This window comes from Schistocerca nitens, chromosome 11 (genome assembly GCF_023898315.1).
Source record: "Schistocerca nitens isolate TAMUIC-IGC-003100 chromosome 11, iqSchNite1.1, whole genome shotgun sequence".
Taxonomy (NCBI): domain Eukaryota; kingdom Metazoa; phylum Arthropoda; class Insecta; order Orthoptera; family Acrididae; genus Schistocerca; species Schistocerca nitens.
Window position 1 is genome coordinate 191,291,371 of NC_064624.1, and position 25,137 is coordinate 191,316,507.

Below are 25,137 nucleotides of genomic sequence, written 5' to 3' on the forward strand. Positions count from 1 at the left end.
CTTCTCAAAGGCATCCACAATTACCGAGTATTTTAACTGTGGTATGGTGTTACCATTCTGTTGTACTTCAATAAAGGAACAGGGAAGGGAATTCCCAACAGCTGCAGGATCATTGCTACTACTAACACTATAACTAGATGATGACTGTGTCCACCCCACTGACGAAAGTGGTTACAGCAAGGTGTTGAGGGGTTGACGCTGATTGTGGAGGGGATAATATGATAGAGGTGATGCTACAGGAGTCAGGCCAGTGAGAGCAGCCTGGCTGTGATGATGACTCTCGTTGCTGCTGCTGCTGCTGTTATTGCAGGCCTGACACACTCGCCTGATGGGTGGGAGGCCATTGCTCTTGCTGATGTCCAATCCAGAGACGCCAGAGCAGAGGTGATGCTGGGGCTACACCGAGTGTGGGCTGAGCAATGGCTGCAGCTGTGGCAGCTTCCCACACTGCGACTGTAAGTGCCTTGCATGGCTTCTCATGCCTCATTGGGCCACCCTTCATGGCTGTTGGTTTGGCCGCCACTGCCACTGGAGCCCTAGCCACAGCAAGCAGCAGCACCTCTGCAGAAGAGAGAGAGATACAATAACGAAAATTAAAGGGTGACAATTATTGAACTACATGAAACAAAATTGTCATAACTTCTGAACTGTTTGTATTAGGACATTCAAACTGCACAGTTGGCCATGGGGCATGATGGGCATTAGTATGTGCATGGTTTGCTTTTGTTTAGTGACAAAGACCACTTTCATTTGGATGGGCTCGTCAATGAGCAAAATTGGTGCATTTGGGGGACTGAGAATCTACGTTTCGCTATCGAGAATTCTCTTCACCCCCAATGGGTGACTGTGTGGTGTGCAATGACCAGCCACAGAACAATCGGTGTGATATTCTGTGATAATATAATGACTACCTAACTATACATGAGGAGTCTGGAAGATGATTGCCTCCCCATTATCCAATGTTACCCTGATTTCGACAAGATGTGGTCCACGCAAGACGGACCTCGACCCCATTGAAGCAGAAGAGTGTTTGATGCCCTGGAAGAGCACTCTGGGGACTTCATTCTGTTGTCCACAGAGGCCACTGGCTAGGACATCGATTGGTCGCCATATGCTCCGGATCTGAACATGTGTGACTCCTTTTTGTGGGGCTATATTGAAGACAAGATGTACAGCCATAACCCCAAAATCTGTGCTGAGCTGAAAACAGCCATTCAGGTGGCCATCAACAGAACTAACCTACGTAACTACTTGCCCAGTAACGGCTCTTAAAATTTGATTGGCCAATTCTCTAGAAAAATAAATAAAATAATAACATAGAAAAGGGAAAAAGGGAAAATTATTTTGGGCCTCTCTCGTACGCCAGGCACAGACTTACGGACTACTTGGTATGACCTCTAGCTATGCATTAAGCATGGCTTCATGTCTATTTGTTGTGCATAGCTAGCGCTCCCTTAAATGCTATCAACATATCAGGAGGCCAGACCAAATACAGTGACAAGTAACTCAAACAATCAAGATAGTTTTCAGTGTACTTGGGTATTCAATTAACATGAACAGAACCCACCAAGGAACAATTCGACAACTCCAGTTCATTCACTTTGAGTAATATGTAACAGACGCGAAGGAAATCTGTTCTTCAAATCCCAAGGAAATCCCAATCACTGTCGGCAGCGGATCTGCATTCCAACAGCTAAACACGCCGCAGCAGCTGCCCACGCTCCTCTGTCGTCCGGACTCGGCCACTCGTCACGCTGCATACATCCACAGTACCACACGTCACTGTCGCTCACATAGCTGATATCCGAACTCAAGCCCCCTCAGAGAGCGCGCTCCACAATTAAACAGCCATCCGCCAAAGATGCAAAGAAGAGAAGCAGGCATCGACTCCCAACGATCGGGATGACAACCAAAGGAGACTAGCGCTAGCAGTGCACCAGCTCAACCTCCACCCCCAACACGGGGGCAGCTAAGAAAATGGTGGAATAGGAGGTGTCCCCGAGCTTAAGCTGAATCAGGTGGACCCGAGATTTACTACCAGATATGAGGTCCTTGGCCTCAAAATTGATGGTACTCAGAATCTTCACGATCCGACAAGAACTGCGGAATCATGGCCTAAAATTCCCCTTAAGACCGAATCCTGTGTTACTAGCGACATTCCTCACAAATACCACATCGCCTATCCTCAGCTGACAGGGGCGTCTACCCTTATTTTACCGAGGTGCTTCACGTTGGTGGGCAAGATCGATATTATGCTTGGCCCATTCTCAATTCTTGCGCAAGCTATAAGGGGTGACCTGAAGTGGAAGAAGGTCATTAATCTCCCACAAATTAGAGAGAGGGGAGTTGGGAATGTAAACAAACGTCAGTCGACTGGGTACAGTGCCAGTGGACTGGCAGAACAGAACACCTGATTGAGCCAAGGCAAAGTAGCGTCTCATCGAGTAAGTGTGGTATAATGTTAAAAACAGAGAGCAGCCTTAAGATTGCAGTTGACGCGCTCTGTGAAAAAAGCCTTGGGATAGTAGGGAGTGATAGTTATATGCTTAATCCCGTTAGTAAAAGACAAACCCTTGAATACCTTAGACAAGAATTCGGGAGTATTATCAGTAACCAAACTCGTTGGAGGACCAAACCAGGAAACGATCTGGGACAGCTGCTGTACCATAATATCGGCTGTTATGCCTCGGATGGGTAGGAGCCACATAAAGGGGGAAAAGATGTCGACAGCCACAAGTATGTACTTATTTCCCCTCTTGGTATGGGGTAGTGGTCCGATATAATGGATAAAAATGGGGTCAAGAGGATACTGCTCCCTAAACGACTGTAATAGGACTTTGCGCAGTCCCACATTGGGCTTACCGCACTTATACTGGATACAGCTACCGACAAATCGCATAACATCCTAATACAAGTTGGGCCAAAACATATGTTCACGAACTCGGTTCAAGGTTTTGTAGAATCGCAAATACACCCCGACTGCCGAATCATGAAAATATCTGAGGACCATGCTAACCAATTCCTGAGGAATACACACTTTCAGTTCATCATCACTGTCTCCCCTTTTACACAAGAGGCCCCCACGAACTTAATAGCCAGGGACGACCTCGGCATCTGCCAACTGCTGCCAAATTGGCCCCTACCTAGGGTCCTGAGCCTGTTTGCCGACCAAGTCACAGAAGAGCCTGGGTGTCTCGGAGAGAAGGAAATTCACCCTGAGATCCGGCTCCACTCGGTGCTCACCTTCCGTGGACTCTCCCATGAACATACCAATAAGGGCGTCCGCCACTTCAGCACGTGCCCTTGCATGATCATCAGATGTTGCTTTCATAGATTAATCTACAATAAATAATGTATAGCTCAGACAAACACATACTACATGAATGATGAAATTCTTAGAATATTCCTAACAGCGACACATTACGAAAAAAATATATGTACCTGCATTCTTGATGTACCCCTGCCTCAACTACTGCTGCCAGGTGGCCCTGCTGTCTTTCAGCCTCCAGTTGCTGATTGAGGTCAGCTAAGATCTCATCGAAAAATGCTGCAACAACCAAAAAAAAAATTAGCACATGCTATGAAACTCGTTTATGAACACATGTTACGAAAATCACAGTTGAATGTTTACTTACAGGGCAACTCAGGATCTTCCGATTTTCTGCGTCATTTGCCAGCACCGCTCTTGTTGGTATTCCTGCTGAGAAAAGCGGAACTATAGCCTCCACAGTGGACGGGACTAGTGTGAGGATGAGGGAGGTAGGGGGAGTGGCTTATTTAGACTCACCACATTGCATATGCAGCCAATCAGAGGGCGTCATTTTCAATGGGCACCCAACTGGGATGTGCAGCTGATGGAAAGTTACTGAAATCCCCTGTCCCACTGTATGGTGGCGAGATCAGTGCTGTCACCCTTCTTTGTCAGGACTGGAAGCTGTGTCCTGCAGGTCTTTGTTCTCGATACAATGGGGTGATCTCTCATGTCACAATGGCTGGATACCCGACTTCTGGCCAGGCTTCACTCGGTAGTATTCAGCAGCAGTGAGTAGGCGGCCCCTGTTCCATTCATGAAGCACGCATGCACAGTGGTGTGGCACAGTGGTTATTATTATTAAATGTGGGGGTTTTTCCCTAGTGCGTCGTTGTAGTAATTAGACACAAAGGTTTTTTGCCTCTAGGACAATGCTTCGAATTTCATCATCTATTGAGATGATGTATTTCCTGTGACACATTTAGAACTGTTGAAAGCGTGTCATCCGCAAAGAAAACTACAGCTCTTGTTGTGCAGCGTTTTGAAGGCAACATTTATATGTATTTAACGATGTTTTTACTGGGTGTAGAAGTATTATGAAGTCCATTTGCGATAGATATCAGTGTCTGTATTTGATTTATGCGATGTATTATTGAGAGAAGGTGACTCTTCAGATGTACACTATGTGAGCAAAAGTATTCGGACACCTGACTTAAAATGACTTGCAAGTTCGTGGCGTCTTCCTTCGATAATGTTTAAATGCAATATGGTGTTGGTCCACCCTTAGCCTTGGTAATAGCTTCCAGTCTCGTAGGCATATATTCAATCAGGTGATATAAGGTTTCTTGGGGAATGGCTGCCCATTCTTCACGGAGTGGTGCACTGAGGAGAGGTATCGATGTCGGTCGGTGAGGCCTGGCACGAAGTTGGCGTTCCAAAACATCCCAAAGGTGTTCTGTAGGATTCAGGTCAGGATTCTGTGCAGGCCAGTCCATTACAGGGATCTTACTGTCGTGTAACCACTCCGCCACGGGCTGTGCATTATGAACAGGTGCTCGATCCTGTTGAAAGATGCAATCGCCATCCCCAAATTGCTCTTCAACAGTGGGAAACAAGAAGGTGCTTAAAACATCAATGTAGACCTGTGCTATGATAGTGCCACGCAAAACAACAAGGGGTGCAAGCCCCCTCCATGAAGAACACGACCACAACGTAACACCACTGCCTCCGAATTTAACTGTTGGCGCTACACACGCTGACAGACGACGTTCACTGGACGTTCGCCATACCCACACCCTGCCATCGGATCGCCACATTGTGTACCGTGATTCGTCAATCCACACAACGTTTTTCCACAGTTCAATCGTCCAATGTTTACGCTCCTTACACTAAGCGAGGAGTCGTTTGACATTTACTGGCGTGATGTGTGGCTTATGAGCAGCTGCTCGACCATGAAATCCAAGTTTTCTCACCTCCCACCAGACTTTCATTACTTACATTTGATAGTGGATCCTGGTGCATTTTAGAATTCCTGTGTGATGGTCTGGGTAGATGTCTGCCTATTACACATTACGACCCTCTTCAACTGTAGGCAGTCTCTGTCAGTCAACAGACGAGGTTGGCCAGTACGTTTTTGTGCTGTATGAGTCCCTTCACGTTGACACTTCATTATCACATCGGAAACAGTGGACCTAGGGATGTTTACGAGTTCAGACGTCTCGCGTTCAGACGTGTGACACAGGTGACATCCAATCACCTGACCACGTTCTAAGTCCGTCGGTTCATCAGATGGCCCCATTCTGCTCTCTCACACTATCTACTGACTACTGAGGTCACTGATATGGAGTACCTGGCATTAGGTGGCAGCACAATGTACCTAATATAGTTTATTTAGACTTGTAGCTGAAGGAGAGATATTTATTTCGACTTATAGGTAAAGTGAACATACTACTTAGAGTTACACAGATTCTTATTTATTTACTTAGAGTTATAGGTGACGGGATTCTCTGTGTAGAGTTTGAGTCTGCATGCTACTAGTTTACTCTGAACTTTTTTTTAACACCAGTTGTGTGACATCGTGAGTTTCCAGCTGTATTGTTGTCTTTAGAAACCAATAAATGAACTGTGTGGAATCCATCCCTGTAACCTGGTTAATTAAATAATATTCCTCACTGTCTTGTCTCCTGAAAATTGTTTAAACAATATTCCTATGCCTTAATCCGTATAATGCGATGTGGTTGATGATATATTCACCTAATGGCATGAGATCCTTCCAGTCCAACAAAGACGGACCGATATTTCCCACCATTTTTATCAGAGGGATTGGGAGGAAGGAGGCGATGGTGGAATGTCCTCTGGTGGTAGCATTCCTAATTGTTTAAATAAATAGACACACACTGTGAAATTGTTTAAATAAATACCGTATTGATCCTCTTGGGCCTGCAGCTCAATGTAGACTGAACAAACTTTCCACCATTTCCAGGACTGCTGGGGAGGAGAGAGGGAAGGGATAGGCGAGGGGTTGGGATTTTCCAGAGGGGTGGTGGGAAAAGGAGCCACGTGTGAGCCAGGGAAAACACATTACATCATCAGGGGAGTAAATAATTGATCAATTTATTTAATTTGCATAATTATTTTGATATAAATTCGATATCAATAGTGTTCCAGAACCTGCTTTGCCCTAATACTGCTTTCCACACTGTGCCCAAAGTATGGTTGCTCGATATACTGAAGAAAATATTATTCATTTGTCGAAAATATAGAAATCATATTCTCAGCCTCAACACTAGCAATACCAACGTGTTTCCCATAATGTGCATTACTGAGGGGAAAGAGTACCTTATGCCCACCCTAAAAAACAAAGTTAGTTAATCACTGTTGAGTTATATTCACGACATATTTTTTAAAGAGATGCTGATGAGAAAGTAGGATTCAAGACCTGAAAGTATCTTTCAGTACACTTTCATCAATATCAATGCACTTTCAACAATGTGTACTATCAAGAGAATTGAGGATACTTGTGCCAACCCTAAAAAATAATTTATAAAATGCACATTTCGTTAATTGTCATTGACGTTTACTCAAAACTTATCTTTTAAAGAAATATTCATATGTAAGTAAGATCCTGAACCTGAAATACTTAGAAACGAGCTGGTGCAAGCCACATGGGACATTCTCCTCTTCACAGTTTGTGACCTCAGTACGCGGCAACTGCAGTTGTTGGCTGCTTCGGGTTTACAAATCGCATAGCTTGTTTATTAGAAAGTGGAGACACATGAAATTGCTGTGTTAGCTGGTTTGAAATACACAGTTCCTTCCTTGCTCACATGCTACACATGATTTTCAGTCTGTAGCATAGGAAAATAAAAACTTTACCATCACCAACATAATACAGGGCAAGAAAGAAAGTTCTGTGTCCAGTCAGTCAGTAATATAAATTTACATTACTCTTCCACATTTGTTAAACATTATTTAACCACCCTCTCATTTTAGCAAAACACTAAGGTCTTTCTTATTAGAAACGTGCCTTTATTTAATAGCAAAATTGTTTGACCTTGTAAAATTCAAGACTTTAAGCAAAAACCAGCTGCAAGTACTGAGAGCTCTCTTGTAAATGAAGCAAAAAGGAAAAGTGACATGTTTCCAGCAGTAATTCTGTTAAATTTTCTGCACTTGATAAGTGTGTGTATAGGGGAGGGGAGGGAGGTTGTATATGCACATGCATGTACATTTTTGCTTGTGCATACTGTCGTAAACAATATTTGACCCCTTTGGGGCACAAGTAATGTAACTCACATTTCTCTTGTTTTGTAATATTCCAGCCTTGGTAGGTTATAGTTAGTTATTAAGTGAAAATATCATGAGAATGAAAAGCAAAAATAAGAACTGGATGACATTTGAATCAATGGTTAGGAGAAATATCCAAGTGCAACAAAAATGTAAGTGAAAATTCGATTGTCACATTTAAATGAAAAATGTAGGTGAATGAAACAACCAAAGTTCTGAAATGGCAGGAAGCTTATCCATTTGTAACTTGTCGAAAAAACGTTATGGAGATGGATGTTTGAGAGTTTTGACTATACAGAGTGAAGGTGTTTCTTATTGCAACTATATTTTCACTATGGAACATTCATATGATAAGAAGATGTACAAATCTCTTCTTGATTATTTTCTTATGTGTTAAAAATATTTATGAAACAGTTTTCTTATTTTATGGTGGTTTATTGGATAAATGATTACCATATACAGATGTTCAGATATTTTTCTGAAAAGTCGCCAAACCAGTTCACCATTTGTTCTTTCATCTGGGTGATTTGTGTGTGGACTTTCGTCGTTCAAAGAGGTCATAAGAGTTCACAAATTGTAACAGAATTTTAATTTTTTCGAATTTTCATTAATATCTACAGATGTTGAAATGGCAAATAATATGTTTATCTTTTGTGTTTAACAACTTTTATGTCAGACTAGAGCAAGGGATTGTAGGGATAAATTTAATCTTTTATTTAACCATATTCATAAAGTATCATTCAAAAATTTCAGAAAAAAACTTGTTTTATTTATTGAAAAATTTTATAAATGCAGACAACTGATTTTAAACGAAGCAGTAGGGAGCTGGGGGAATGCAGTGGAGGTGATGGGGCAATTGGAGAGTGCGAAAATTTGCTGTAATGTGAGAATGGGAATCCATGTTGCCTGACAGATATTAGAATGCAGCAGCAGCAGCAGCATTGCCGCTGTGTGGGAAAGGAATTATTTGAAGTGGGTCCTCTGTTCGCTTTGATTGATCATAAATTGATAAACGATTGCAATTAGTTCAACATTTGTTTTTAAAGTTTTATAAAGGTTGCCTGAGGAATGTTTTTCACGGAGTTTCCTCAAAAGAAAGGGTACTTTTGTTAGTTTAGGAACTGAATACTAATGCTAATTGCACATTGCAAGTTAAGACATAAACTGCAGAATGTTACACACAAAGTGCCAAAGAAGCTAGTATAGGCATGTGTATTCAAATGCAGAGATACATAAACGGGGAGAATACGCGCCAAGGTCTTCCATGCCTATATAAGACAACAAGGGTGTTGCACAGTTGTTAGATCGGTTACTGCTGCTAAAATGCAGGTTATCTAAATTTAAGTGAGTTTAAACGTGGTGTTATAGTCGGTGCTCGAGCGATAGGACACAGTGTCTCTGAGGATCTATGAAGTGGGGATTTTCCCATACGACCATTTAACGAGTGTACCGTGAATATGAGGAATCAACGACGACTGGAGAGAATTGTTCAACGTGACAGCCTGCAAGCCTTCTGCAAATTCCTGCAGATTTCAGTGCTTGGTCATTAACAAGTGACAGTATCCGAACCAATGAAACATCATCGATACGGGCTTTCGGAGCTGAAGGGCCACTTGTGTAAACTTGATGACTGCATGACAAAGTTTTACACCTCGCTTGGACCCGTCAACGCCGACATTTGACTGTTTATGACTCGGGGAAGGTCAGTTTGGATTCCGTAGAAATGTTGGAACACGTGAGGCAATACTAACCTTACGACTTATCTTAGAAGAAAGATTAAGAAAAGGCAAACCTACGTTTCTATCATTTGTAGACTTAGAGAAAGCTTTTGACAACGTTAACTGGAATACTCTCTTTCAAATTCTGAAGGTGGCAGGGGTAAAATACAGGGAGCGAAAGGCTATTTACAATTTGTACGGAAACCAGATGGCAGTTATAAGGGTGGAGGGGTATGAAAGGGAAGCAGCGGTTGGGAAGGGAGTGAGACAGGGTTGTAGCCTATCCCCGATGTTATTCAATCTGTATATTGAGCAAGCAGTAAAGGAAACAAAAGAAAAATTCGGAGTAGGTATTAAAATTCATGGAGAAGAAGTAAAAACTTTGAGGTTCGCCGATGACATTGTAATTCTGTCAGAGACAGCAAAGGATTTGGAAGAGCAGTTGAACGGAATGGACAGTGTCTTGAAAGGAGGATATAAGATGAACATCAACAAAAGCAAAACGAGGATAATGGAATGTAGTCAAATTAAATCGGGTGGTGCTGAGGGGATTACATTATGAAATGAGACACTTAAAGTAGTAAAGGAGTTTTGCTATTTAGGGAGTAAAATAACTGATGATGGTCGAAGTAGAGAGGATATAAAATGTAGACTGGCAATGGCAAGGAAATCGTTTCTGAAGAAGAGAAATTTGTTAACATCGAGTATAGATTTAAGTGTCAGGAAGTCGTTACTGAAAGTATTTGTATGCAGTGTAGCCATGTATGGAAGTGAAACATGGACGATAACCAGTTTGGACAAAAGAGAATAGAAGCTTTCGAAATGTGGTGCTACAGAAGAATGCTGAAGATAAGGTGGGTAGATCACATAACTAATGAGGAGCAATTGAATAGGATTGAGGAGAAGTTTGTGGCACAACTTGACTAGAAGAAGGGATCGGTTGGTAGGACATGTTTTGAGGCATCAAGGGATCACAAATTTAGCATTGGAGGTCAGCGTGGTGGGTAAAAATCGTAGAGGGAGACCAAGAGATGAATACACTAAGCAGATTCAAAAGGAGGTAGGTTGCAGTAGGTACTGGGAGATGAAGAAGCTTGCAGAAGATAGAGTAGCATAGAGAGCTGCATCAAACCAGTCTCAGGACTGAAGACAACAACAACAACAACAACATGACTGAAAACATGATGCATGGTCGGACGCGAGTCTCGTTTCAAATTGTATCAAGTGGATGGACGTGTATGGGTATGGAGACTCTTCACAAATCCATGGATCCTGCACGTCGAAATGGTGTGAGGCGTGTGCAGCTCCAGTAGTATGGGACTCCGTGATACGTCTAGCAACTACTGACACAGGTGACACGTACATGAGCTTCCTGGCTTATCATCCGGATCCATTCATGTCCATTGTACTTTCTGACTGACTCGGGCAATTCCAGCAGGACAATGCGACACCCCACATGTCCAGAATTGCTACAGACTGGCTCCAGGAACACTATTCTGAGTTTAAACACTTCTGTTGGCCATCGAACTCCCCAGACATGAACATTATTTAGCATACCTGGGATGCCTTGCAATGTGCTGTTCAGAAAAGATCTTCATCCCCGTATACTTTTACGGATTTAATGGACAGTCCTGCAGATTCATGGTGTCAGTTCCCTCCAGGACTTCCTCAGACATTTTTTGAGTCCATGCCACATCATGTTGTAGCACTTCTGCATTCTCGTGGGGGCCCTACATGATATTAGGCTGGTGTACCAGTTTCTTTGGCTCTTCAGTCTGTATTCTAGGAGCAACTGAAGTTCAGACAAAGAACTGTAGATTATTGGCAACGAAGAGAGTACTTTTCAACTGTTGTGAAGTTTTGAAATGTGAACGGAGAAATATTTTGCGCACTGTTTCCTAAAAAGAACGGTTACTTTCATTAGTTTATGAAGTGAATACCACAACCTGTGTCAGATGGTACATTAAGACACAAACAACTGAGACATTAGGGGACTGATAACCACAGCAGTTGAGTCCCATAGTGCTCAGAGCCATTTGAACCATTTGTACTGAAACATTTGTATTGCAGCGACAGAGGAGCAATGTCCTTCTGAGTTCGGAATTGAAGATACATTTAAACATACAGCTCATATGGCATTAATCTGAGTATGGTACAGTTTACTCAAGTTTACCCTAGCACTATATGTGTTCCTGCTAAGTACTTCTCAGTAACCAGATGCTGTTGACAACTGATTTAAATAGCTTATGGGTATGCAGCTTGGTGAAGTCTATGAAGAACTGCTGATATTTCGCCATTTTTGCCTTGAAAATAGTTGGGGATTCACCAGTCAGAATATAGATGGTTATCAAAGACATCGCCCAGTCTGTATGTTGTTTGAACATTATATATGTCAGGAGAAACTCAAATTCCAGACAGAAAACTGTTGTTCATTGGAAATGAAAGGAGTATCTTTCAGTTGTCGTTAAGTTTTTTAAAGCTTGCTCGAGAAATGTTTTCACACTGCTTCCTCAAAAAAAAGGTTACTTACATTTGTTTGTGGATGGCTCCTGTTGTTGTAATTCTTGAGGTGTTATTGGAGCAGTTGTATGTACTTCATAATGATGAGTTCAAATGAATGTTGGTGGAATAAGTTTATTGTATTATTTGTTTTAAAAAATAATGCAGCAAAGCTTTGTTTCACTCCAAATACACTCCTGGAAATGGAAAAAAGAACACATTGACACCGGTGTGTCAGACCCACCATACTTGCTCCGGACACTGCGAGAGGGCTGTACAAGCAATGATCACACGCACGGCACAGCGGACACACCAGGACCCGCGGTGTTGGCCGTCGAATGGCGCTAGCTGCGCAGCATTTGTGCACCGCCGCCGTCTGTGTCAGCCAGTTTGCCGTGGCATACGGAGCTCCATCGCAGTCTTTAACACTGGTAGCATGCCGCGACAGCGTGGACGTGAACCGTATGTGCAGTTGACGGACTTTGAGCGAGGGCGTATAGTGGGCATGCGGGAGGCTGGGTGGACGTACCGCCGAATTGCTCAACACGTGGGGCGTGAGGTCTCCACAGTACATCGATGTTGTCGCCAGTGGTCGGCGGAAGGTGCACGTGCCCGTCGACCTGGGACCGGACCGCAGCGACGCACGGATGCACGCCAAGACCGTAGGATCCTACGCAGTGCCGTAGGGGACCGCACCGCCACTTCCCAGCAAATTAGGGACACTGTTGCTCCTGGGGTATCGGCGAGGACCATTCGCAACCGTCTCCATGAAGCTGGGCTACGGTCCCGCACACCGTTAGGCCGTCTTCCGCTCACGCCCCAACATCGTGCAGCCCGGCTCCAGTGGTGTCGCGACAGGCGTGAATGGAGGGACGAATGGAGACGTGTCGTCTTCAGCGATGAGAGTCGCTTCTGCCTTGGTGCCAATGATGGTCGTATGCGTGTTTGGCGCCGTGCAGGTGAGCGCCACAATCAGGACTGCATACGACCGAGGCACACAGGGCCAACACCTGGCATCATGGTGTGGGGAGCGATCTCCTACACTGGCCGTACACCACTGGTGATCGTCGAGGGGACACTGAATAGTGCACGGTACATCCAAACCGTCATCGAACCCATCGTTCTACCATTCCTAGACCGGCAAGGGAACTTGCTGTTCCAACAGGACAATGCACGTCCGCATGTATCCCGTGCCACCCAACGTGCTCTAGAAGGTGTAAGTCAACTACCCTGGCCAGCAAGATCTCCGGATCTGTCCCCCATTGAGCATGTTTGGGACTGGATGAAGCGTCGTCTCACGCGGTCTGCACGTCCAGCACGAACGCTGGTCCAACTGAGGCGCCAGGTGGAAATGGCATGGCAAGCCGTTCCACAGGACTACATCCAGCATCTCTACGATCGTCTCCATGGGAGAATAGCAGGCTGCATTGCTGCGAAAGGTGGATATACACTGTACTAGTGCCGACATTGTGCATGCTCTGTTGCCTGTGTCTATGTGCCTGTGGTTCTGTCAGTGTGATCATGTGATGTATCTGACCCCAGGAATGTGTCAATAAAGTTTCCCCTTCCTGGGACAATGAATTCACGGTGTTCTTATTTCAATTTCCAGGAGTGTATGTTGATAGGACTTTGAGCTTGGTGTCAGTAAGACTATGACCGCCTTGTGGTTAGAAATCTTGGCGACGTCTGGGGCATGTCCCCATTCCCATCCCTAGACCCCCCCCCCCACTTGGCTCCTGCCTCCATGCAGCATTGTGCTGAGGCGTTTTCTGCCTGATGTCCCTGGCATCCACATCTGCTCCATCCTCCACCAGGCACCTCACCACCTCAACGTGCCTCTCCCAAGCAGTCCAGTGCAGGGCGGTCTGCCTCTCCCCATTCCTTGCATCAACATCCACCCCAGCCGCGAGCAGTGTCCAGACCTCCTCCACTGCCCCCTTCATAGCTGCTTTGATCAGCCTCCCGCCTCTCTCCTCTCCAGAGAGGCTCCTGCACAATACATCAAATTCGTACATTATGATACACACACACACACACACACCAAATGAAGAAAGCAATAACACAAACATGACTGTGAGAAATTATGAATACTTATCTACACATTACCCATTTAGAAATCTAGAAATCTCTGTTCTATGATACACAAGTGTCCAAATGTCAGTGTATGAGCTACAAATGTATAGAATACTATATACCATCTCACAAATAATACAGTTGTCAAATTTTCCCATAATTAATTCCAAACAGCGAATACCTTTGACCTCAGGATGTTATTCTTAACAAATGGTTGAGACCCTCTGGGACACAAACTTAATACAGCTAATACTAGCTCTCTGTGTCAAGCAATCCACTTTGATGCATAAGAAGGAAACACACAAAACTATTTACGAGGACAGTTCAATAAGTTATGCAACACATTTTTTTTCTCGGCCAATTTTGGTTGAAAAAACCGGAAATTTCTTGTGGAATATTTTCAAACATTCCCGCTTCGTCTCGTATAGTTTCATTGACTTCCGACAGGTGGCAGCGCTGTACGGAGCTGTTAAAATGGCGTCTGTAACGGATGTGCGTTGCAAACAACGGGCAGTGATCGAGTTTCTTTTGGCGGAAAACCAGGGCATCTCAGATATTCATAGGCGCTTGCAGACTGTCTACGGTGATCTGGCAGTGGACAAAAGCACGGTGAGTCGTTGGGCAAAGCGTGTGTCATCATCGCCGCAAGGTCAAGCGAGACTGTCTGATCTCCCGCGTGTGGGCCGGCCGTGCACAGCTGTGACTCCTGCAATTGGCGGACCGTGCGAACACACTCGTTCGAGATGATCGACGGATCACCATCAAACAACTCAGTGCTCAACTTGACATCTCTGTTGGTAGTGTTGTCACAATTGTTCACCAGTTGGGATATTCAAAGGTTTGTTCCCGCTGGGTCCCTCGTTGTCTAACCGAACACCATAAAGAGCAAAGGAGAACCATCTGTGCGGAATTGCTTGCTCGTCATGTGGCTGAGGGTGACAATTTCTTGTCAAAGATTGTTACAGGCGATGAAACATGGGTTCATCACTTCGAACCTGAAACAAAACGGCAATCAATGGAGTGGCGCCACACCCACTCCCCTACCAAGAAAAAGTTGAAAGCCATACCCTCAGCCGGTAAAGTCATGGTTACAGTCTTCTGGGACGCTGAAGGGGTTATTCTGTTCGATGTCCTTCACCATGGTCAAACGATCAACTCTGAAGTGTATCGTGCTACTCTTCAGAAATTGAAGAAACGACTTCAGCATGTTCGTAGGCACAAAAATCAGAACGAACTTCTCCTTCTTCATGACAACGCAAGACCTCACACAAGTCTTCGCACCCGAGAGGAGCTCACAAAACTTCAGTGGACTGTTCTTCCTCATGCACCCTACAGCCCCGATCTCGCACCGTCGGATTTCTATATATTTGGCCCAATGAAGGACGCAATCCGTGGGACGCACTACGCGGATGATGAAGAAGTTATTGATGCAGTACGACATTGGCTCCGACATCGACCAGTGGAATGGTACCGTGCAGGCATACAGGCCCTCATTTCAAGGTGGCGTAAGGCCGTAGCATTGAATGGAGATTACGTTGAAAAATAGTGTTGTGTAGCTAAAAGATTGGGGAATAACCTCGTGTATTTCAATGCTGAATAAAACAACCCCTGTTTCAGAAAAAAATGTGTTGCATTACTTATTGAACTGCCCTCGTACATCCCTAGGTATTTGAAGGCAGTTTACTCACATGGCAGCAAAAATCTATAGGATATTTAAATGTAAACTTTATGACCCACCAAATAGTATAAAAACTGCATCACATACAATCAGTTGCTCACAATATTTTAGATATAACAGTGGCAATAAGTTGACTGTCACTGCCGTCACTTCACATATACAGATATATAGAGCGTATGTGTTGTTGTTGTTGTGGTCTTCAGTCCTGAGACTGGTTTGATGCAGCTCTCCATGCTACTCTATCCTGAGCAAGCTTCTTCATCTCCCAGTACCTACTGCAACCTACATCCTTCTGAATCTGCTTAGTGTATTGATCTCTTGGTCTCCCTCTACGATTTTTACCCTCCACGCTGCCCTCCAATGCTAAACTTGTGACCCCTTGATGCCTCAAAACATGTCCTACCAACCGATCCCTTCTTCTAGTCAAGTTGTCCCACAAACTTCTCTTCTCCCCAATCCTATTCAATACCTCCTCATTAGTTACGTGATCTACCCACCTTATCTTCAGCATTCTTCTGTAGCACCACATTTCGAAAGCTTCTATTCTCTTTTTGTCCAAACTGGTTATCGTCCATGTTTCACTTCCATACATGGCTACACTCCATACAAATACTTTCAGAAACGACTTCCTGACACTTAAATCTATACTCGATGTTAACAAATTTCTCTTCTTCAGAAACGCTTTCCTTGCCATTGCCAGTCTACATTTTATATCCTCTCTACTTCGACCGTCATCAGTTATTTTACTCCCTAAATAGCAAAACTCCTTTACTACTTTAAGTGTCTCATTTCCTAATCTAATCCCCTCAGCATCACCCGATTTAATTTGACTACATTCCATTATCCTCGTTTTGCTTTTGTTGATGTTCATCTTATATCCTCCTTTCAAGACACTGTCCATTCCGTTCAACTGCTCTTCCAAGTCCTTTGCTGTCTCTGACAGAATTACAATGTCATCGGCGAACCTCAAAGTTTTTACTTCTTCTCCATGAATTTTAATACCTACTCCGAATTTTTCTTTTGTTTCCTTTACTGCTTGCTCAATATACAGATTGAATAACATCGGGGAGAGGCTACAACCCTGTCTCACTCCTTTCCCAACCACTGCTTCCCTTTCCTGCCCCTCGACTCTTATAACTGCCATCTGGTTTCTGTACAAATTGTAAATAGCCTTTCGCTCCCTGTATTTTACCCCTGCCACCTTCAGAATTTGAAAGAGAGTATTCCAGTTAACGTTGTCAAAAGCTTTCTCTAAGTCTACAAATGCTAGAAATGTAGGTTTGCCTTTTCTTAATCTTTCTTCTAAGATAAGTCGTAAGGTTAGTATTGCCTCACGTGTTCCAACATTTCTACGGAATCCAAACTGATCTTCCCCGAGGTCGGCTTCTACTAGTTTTTCCATTCGTCTGTAAAGAATTCGCGTTAGTATTTTGCAGCTGTGACTTATTAAACTGATACTTCGGTAATTTTCACATCTGTCAACACCTGCTTTCTTTGGTATTGGAATTATTATATTCTTCTTGAAGTCTGTGGGTATTTCGCCTGTCTCATACATCTTGCTCACCAGATGGTAGAGTTTTGTCATGACTGGCTCTCCCAAGGCCATCAGTAGTTCTAATGGAATGTTGTCTACTCCCGGGGCCTTGTTTCGACTCAGGTCTTTCAGTGCTCTGTCAAACTCTTCACGCAGTATCTTATCTCCCATTTCATCTTCATCTACATCCTCTTCCATTTCCATAATATTGTCCTCAAGTACATCGCCCTTGTATAAAACCTCTATATACTCCTTCCACCTTTCTGCCTTCCCTTCTTTGCTTAGAACTGGGTTGCCATCTGAGCTCTTGATATTCATACAAGTGGTTCTCTTCTCTCCAAAGGTCTCTTTAATTTTCCTGTAGGCAGTATCTATCTTACCCCTAGTGAGACAAGCCTCTACATCCTTACATTTGTCCTCTAGCCATCCCTGCTTAGCCATTTTGCACTTTCTGTCGATCTCATTTTTGAGACGTTTGTATTCCCTTTTGCCTGCTTCATTTACTGCATTTTTATATTTTCTCCTTTCATCAATTAAATTCAATATTTCTTCTGTTACCCAAGGATTTCTATTAGCCCTCGTCTTTTTACCTACTTGATCCTCTGCTGCCTTCACTACTTCATCCCTCAGAGCTACCCATTCTTCTTCTACTGTATTTCTTTCCCCCATTCCTGTCAATTGTTCCCTTATGCTCTCCATGAAACTCTGTACAACCTCTGGTTCTTTCAGTTTATCCAGGTCCCATCTCCTGAAATTCCCACTTTTTTGCAGTTTCTTCAGTTTCAATCTGCAGTTCATAACCAATAGATTGTGGTCAGAATCCACATCTGCCCCTGGAAATGTCTTACAATTTAAAACCTGGTTCCTAAATCTCTGTCTTACCATTATATAATCTATCTGATACCTATTAGTATCTCCAGGATTCTTCCAGGTATACAACCTTCTTTTATGATTCTTGAACCAAGTGTTAGCTATGATTAAGTTATGCTCTGTGCAAAATTCTACAAGGCGGCTTCCTCTTTCATTTCTTCCCCCCAATCCATATTCACCTACTATGTTTCCTTCTCTCCCTTTTCCTACTGACGAATTCCAGTCACCCATGACTATTAAATTTTCGTCTCCGTTCACTACCTGAATAATTTCTTTTATCTCGTCATACATTTCATCAATTTCTTCATCATCTGCGGAGCTAGTTGGCATATAAACTTGTACCACTGTAGTGGGCGTGGGCTTCGTGTCTATCTTGGCCACAATAATGCGTTCACTATGCTGTTTGTAGTAGCTAACCCGGACTCCTATTTTTTTATTCATTATTAAACCTACTCCTGCATTACCCCTATTTGATTTTGTATTTATAACCCTGTAATCACCTGACCAAAAGTCTTGTTCCTCCTGCCACCGAACTTCACTAATTCCCACTATATCTAACTTTAACCTATCCATTTCCCTTTTTAAATTTTCTAACCTACCTGCCCGATTAAGGGATCTGACATTCCACGCTCCGATCCATAGAATGCCAGTTTTCTTCCTCCTGATAACGACGTCCTCTTGAGTAGTCCCCGCCCGGAGATCCGAATGGGGGACTATTTTACCTCCGGAATATTTTACCCAAGAGGACGCCATCATCATTTAATCATACAGTAAAGCTGCATGTCCTCGGGAAAAATTACGGCTGTAGTTTCCCCTTGCTTTCAGCCGTTCGCAGTACCAGCACAGCAAGGCCGTTTTGGTTAATGTTACAATGCCAAATCAGTCAATCATCCAGACTGTTGCCCCTGCAACTACTGAAAAGGCTGCTGCCCCTCTTCAGGAACCACATGTTTGTCTGGCCTCTCAACAGATACCCCTCCGTTGTGGTTGCACCTACGGTACGGCCATCTGTATCGCTGAAGCACGCATGTATGTGTTGGCACATGAAAATTAACACACATGCACACCACGATCTTCTGACCTTACCACTTGTCATCACGAATCGTCACCTCAGGAAGGAACATAGGGACATCAAGCAGATCATAACGAGGCTGCAACATCCAGTGGACATCATAGAAGACTGGGCAAAGACGAATAAGATTATGCTCTACCCCGCCAAACCAGCGGAAATACTGTTTATCAAGAAAAGGTCTGTATTAAGGACGCAGCTGAGCATCACAGATCAGCGAATACCTAGGCCCCCATTGCTCTCCACGTGTTAAAAACCTGCGGATCACATCATTAAGCCATCAGCAGTAGATATCTAAATCAAACTGCTTAGTTTTTAACGGTGTATTCTCTACACGTTTAACTAGAAGTGCCATATTCCTGTTTTCAAAAATCATTATTCATTTTCGAGAAAAACAGCGAAGCATGGTTTTGGGTACCAAAACCGAGCTGCGGATTTCAAGGCGGCTAATCATAGAATATAGTTGAAATTTTTGCAGTATATTCGTAAGATTTCGGTCACGTACAACCTTGAAAATTTTCTTGTTATTATATCCATTTCCGAGATATAGAAGTTCAAAGCCATCCAGCATGTGCACGGAACAAAGGCACGTAAAATCCTGCATGAGGCGAAATCTAAATAACAAATTACTGTAGAAAATTGTTCACAGTATACTCTCCAGGCATTTATCTAGCAGTTATAATAAGAGATAGAGTTTATGACAATGGCAACACGGAAGAGAGAGATGGTGACAATGAGAAGAGACAGCAGCAGTTCGAAGGAGTAAATGAGACAGTAGCAGTAAGAGACAGCAAGAGGGAGACGTGGCAGCGAAAGGAGACAGTAGTAGTAGGCGAGAAAGAAGACGGGAGACAGTGATTTTATATAGAGTCTTGTTTCCAATATTCCTTTGGTTATTGAGCAATAGAAAAACAGAAACAATGTGCTAGCAGACGTCATTTTCAGATTTAAGCGGGAAATCAAGCGGAAATAGCCCTAAGTACAAATCGACATATTGTTAACGAACTGTTTTTCGATCTTAAAGCAAATGAAAATGTAAATAACTTAATTGCAGACCACTTATGATACTTTACCTCAGTAAAGCGAAACGCGTCTGGTGAAAAAGAGCACCCATTTTTGTAGTTGCAACAACAGAAAAAAAATACCCTGAAGAATTGTAAAGCAACTACGCACAACATGGCCACGCAAATGAAGAATTTCTTACCATTATGCTTAATTTTCAGCATCCTTCTGTGACACCACATTTCAAACACTCGAACTGTGTTCTTTTCGATTTTCTCACAGGTCTTGATTCAGTTCTATACAATGCTCTGCTATAGACACACAGTCTCAGTAATTTCTCTGACAAGCTGAAGTCTATGTTTCATTCTAGTAGACTTCCTTTGACAACGAATGTCCTCTTGGGCTGTAATAGTTTGCTTCTTATTCCCTTCTTGTTTTGTCTACCATTCCAAGTCAGCGAAATTTTTTCACTTCGTCTAATGCGTATCCCAGAGTATAGAGCTTAAGTTTGTTGCAAATCACGTTTCTGTTAGTCTTCAGTACTTTTGTTCTCTGTCAATATTTTACGCTCGGTAGACTATTGGTTCAACAGCTTCCGAAAGTCACATTGATAAGCACAGGCTATAAAAATGTGTTAATCGAAATTACGCTCAATTTTAATCGTGCTAACTAATCTTTGTTTTAGTGCCGACATTGTTTTTTCTATGTATGGCCCGCACGTCGGAGAAGAAAGGCTGTATCGTTCATCTGAGCACTTGTCCGATCACAATAATAGTTCCGTGTGACTCAAAGGCGTGGTATAGTTTTTGCGATAGTATGTCACTTCTGGGGCTTGCGTGTCCCTAACCTACCCCAGTTTGCTGCCCAGGAAACGGGACCTACAGTTTAACGTGAAATCCGAACCATGGGTCGTTTCTGGTGAATCTTCGTGTCACTGAGTAATGGCGGCTAGCTCAGAGGCAGGATAAAGTCTTCAGTGGATTCGATCCTGCGATCTCTTGGTTCCCATTCACAGGAGGCACGCACTTTACCACCAGAGCCGACCGTTCCCTCTTCCATTCTCATTGGTTTTTCCCCCTTGGCCCTCGTCTGTGTCATTGAAATGTTCTCTGGAACTGACTAAGTTGTCTTGGCGGGTAGGTCGTCAAACTTTGAGCAGGAGAGGCACCAGAGGACGTTTTAATTTGCACTGTCTATACTTTGACAAATAAATTCATAAAACTTTGTTAACGTGACCAGAAAATATTCAGGATTCACACTCATAGCAGTGGAAGTTCAAAAACGTAACAAAATAATTTTTTTTACAAGTGAAATTTGATCATTTTTTCACTTACTATTGGCTGCATTTGTTGCTATAAGTACACTTTTCTTGATAAATAAGAGAGATTCTTCCATGAATTTTGAACAGCATACAAACCATACTTACAGGTGTATGAAACTCTAGAATTTTCGTAATCTATTAAAAAGTGTGGTAAAAATTGAGATAATTAACTATCAAATTTGAGTTTTTTCTAAACATGAAGCTTAAAATGTAGCAGCACATTCTTTTTTTCATAAATTAAATAAATCCTAGAGTTTCATACACCTGTAAGTATGATTTGTGTGCTGTCCAAAATTCATCGAAGAATCTCTCTTACTTATGAAGCGTATCTATAGCAACAAATGCAGCCAATAGTAAGTAAAAAAATGATGAAGTTTCACATGTAAAAAAATTATTTTGTTATGTTTTTGAAATTCCATTGCGATGAGTGTGAATTCTGATTCCTTCCTTTTCATGCTGACAAAGTTCTATAAATTTGTTTGTAAAATTATAGACAGTGGAAATTAAAATGTCCTGTGATGCCTCTCCTGTTCCAAGTCGTCCCGTTTGACGGCCTACCCCCCTTAAAGTCTCTGACGTCTCATCGTTACATTTTCCGTTATCCTACAAAGCACTTTTTTTCAAAATTTAGAAGATAGTCGCTTGGCCGAACTAGATGTCTCAGAAGAAATACCTTTACGGCAGCCTTCAGTGTTCCTATGTTACTGTTTTTCCCAGAAATGTTTGATCATAAGTTTCCTTTCTCAGTGGCGGTTCAACTTCATCTTTTATAGTGTTTTCTGAACAGGAGAGGTAGGAGACATCTTTTACACGTCTATTGGAGGAAAAAATTACGTTACAAAATGAAATTGGAGCTATTATGCTATTGACTTTCCTTCGTTTTGTTCCAAAAGATAGTTGTCATAAATAGCTGGTGACGTGCTACAAAAAACTTGCATTTACCAGTGTTGTTGATGGACGTTACGTGTTCAAAGGATTGGCGCTAGACTGAGAACCACAAGTAGTAGGGGGGGGGGGGGGGGCGCAAATGAAAGTGGTACGCACGAGTGGATCCGATTGGACGTGGATGTATGCATCTAACCACCATCTAACAACACACCGTGACGTGAACACTACGTGTGCGCCCGCCACGTGAACCACACAGGTTCAGAGGGCAGTGCGGGCTATGTCAGCGTGAGTGGAGCAGTGCAAAGGGGACGATGGTTAACACAGTGGAGCAGCAGGTGTTCGTAGCGGAAAGTTACGCGACAATAAAGTCGGGCAAACGGCGTGGTAAGAAGTTTAATAGTGTCAAAGTGCCAGCAAAGGGTGCCATGCAACGATTAGTCTGAAAATGACTTCAGACAGGATCTGTTTTGAGCAAGTCAAAAAAAAACACTCCCAAACGCGTCCGCACGCCAGAAAATGTGGCTGCAGTTCAGCAGAAAATGCTTCAGGGTCCTACCAAATCGACCCGACACCTGCTGCAAGAGGCCGGCACATCACGTCGATGGTGCAGACGAATACTCCACTTGGACCTGCACGTGCATCTTTAGCGAGTGCCTGTTGTTCGTGCATTAAAACCAACAGATGCTCCTCATCGCCTCCAGCTTTGTGAATGGCTGTTCATTGAGATAACAATGAACTGCTTGGACATGGATCTGTTCTTTGTCTAATGGAGACTGATTTCATCTGAGTGGTGGCGTCAGCTCACAGAATCACAGGCTCTGGGCAGCAGAGACTCCGAAAACCTTCCACAAAACACAGCTGCGTGATCAGAAGGTTGGGGTTCGGTGTCCAGTGTGTACATGCCGCATTATTGGTCCCACCTTCTTTCATCGGGCGCTACATAGCCAACATTTCGAAGCCATATGTGGCAGCGTTAAAGGAGGAGGAAAAACCTACAGTTACTTCCAACAGGATGGAGCAACTGCCCAACTAGTCGACCGAACCTTGGTGCACATTTACACAATCGTGACGTCTCACGGAGTTGTCAGCAGAGGTCAGTCCGGGCTCGGCTCCAGCTGGTCATCCAGCTCACCTGATCTCTCAGTGTGCGATTATTTTGTGTACGGAGCCTCTAGTCTAAGGTGTTTCGCAACAATCCCCACGGTCTTCAACAACTCTTGCAAAATATTTCGGATGAGATTGCAGCAGTTCCAGCAGTCCAGCTTCGATCCGCCTTCAGCAACTTGCTGACCAAGGCTCGAAAGTGCCAAGAGATGCATGGTGGTTCCTTTCAACGTCTGCTATAGTCAGTTTAGTACTGCATTTCCTTTCCTTTACTGCGTTTCTTTGTACCTTGGAGTTCTGTTCTCTGGGCCACTTTTATTTGCCCTATCCTGTAAATTACATTAGGAAAACAGCGGTGAAAGGTACACAGCAGGAAGCAAATGTGCAGCCAGTAGGAGACAGAATCGCGTCGAGGAAAACATATTCCGAGCAAAGAGGTTATCTCGGGGTTAACATTCCCAGATAAGCTCAGGGTCAGCTCTTGTCTCTCGAACGAAAACTGACCCGCACTAGATTGGTAAATGATTCACGCAGTGAAACTGTATTACCGTCATTTCCTTCTAACTATTCGGTGTAGTCGTCTGTGTTAACATTGACATCTACCTCCTGGTGGTGTGTGGCGGAGGGTACTCTTGGCGGCACTTTCTTGTCCCCCCCCCTTCCCTCTACCATTCACGAATGGCGCAAAGCAAGGTCGATTGTCGGTAGACATTCGCATAAGTTCGGAGTTTCTTGTTGTGGTTATTTCGCGAGACATATGTGGAACTCACTCTCTCGGAATTTCACTAGCTACGTCTCTCTCGTAGCGTCTGCCACTGCAATCTGTCGAGAAACCCTGTAGGGCTCTCGCGTCCATCGCTTCTATTGATCTTACCTGGTAAGTGTCCCACAGCGACGAGCAATACTCAAGAACTGATCAGACAAGTGTTTCGACAGCAGTGTCTTTCATGGATGAATTACTGTACATTTCCTTACGATTCTTCCTATGAATTTCAGACCGTCATCTGCTTTTCCTAGTATTTACTTCACGTGATTATTCCAGTTAAGACTGCGGCAGATACTTACTTCTAGACGTGGTAGCTACTGTTTCCAGCAATTCTCCACCTACAATGCGATTGTACAGTCGTGGGTTTCTTCTTCTACATACATGCAGTATGTTACATTTAGGTACCTCCAGGGTCAATTTTCAGAGCTTGCATCATGCGTCAGTTCTCTGTAGGTCTTTCTGCAATTCGCAACTTTTTCTGACGTTGCTGCCTTCTTGTAGACAACCGCATCATCTGTGAACAGTCCTATAAAGCTTCCGGCGTTACCTACTAGGTCATTTACAGGGTGTTTCAAAAATGACCGGTATATTTGAAACGGCAATAAAAACTAAACGAGCAGCGATAGAAATACACCGTCTGTTGCAATATGCTTGGGACAACAGTACATTTTCAGGCAGACAAACTTTCGAAATTACAGTAGTTACAATTTTCAACAACAGTTGGCGCTGCGGTCTGGGAAACTCTATAGTACGATATTTTCCACATATCCACCATGCGTAGCAATAATATGGCGTAGTCTCTGAATGAAATTACCCGAAACCTTTGACAACGTGTCTGACGGAATGGCTTCACATGCAGATGAGATGTACTGCTTCAGCTGTTCAATTGTTTCTCGATTCTGGCGGTACACCTGGTCTTTCAAGTGTCCCCACAGAAAGAAGTCACAGGGGTTCATGTCTGGCGAATAGGGAGCCCAATCCACGCCGCCTCCTGTATGTTTCGGATAGCCCAAAGCAATCACACGATCATCGAAATATTCATTCAGGAAATTAAAGACGTCGGCCGTGCGATGTGGCC

The 25,137-nt window shown here is 43.5% G+C and overlaps 1 protein-coding gene across 1 annotated transcript in view; it reads right to left on the bottom strand.

Annotated features, from left to right (window-relative positions):
• Nucleotides 1-301: 301 nt before the first annotated feature.
• LOC126212765 (uncharacterized) overlaps nucleotides 302-25,137 on the bottom strand; it is a 36,949-nt gene continuing 12,113 nt past the window's right edge. The window contains exons 2-5 of the mRNA XM_049940171.1: nucleotides 13,484-13,743; nucleotides 3,442-3,547; nucleotides 3,244-3,302; nucleotides 302-561 (exon numbers count right to left, since the gene is read on the bottom strand). Coding sequence (XP_049796128.1) covers nucleotides 302-561; nucleotides 3,244-3,302; nucleotides 3,442-3,547; nucleotides 13,484-13,743 — 685 coding nt within the window. The remainder of the gene's footprint in view (nucleotides 562-3,243; nucleotides 3,303-3,441; nucleotides 3,548-13,483; nucleotides 13,744-25,137) is intronic.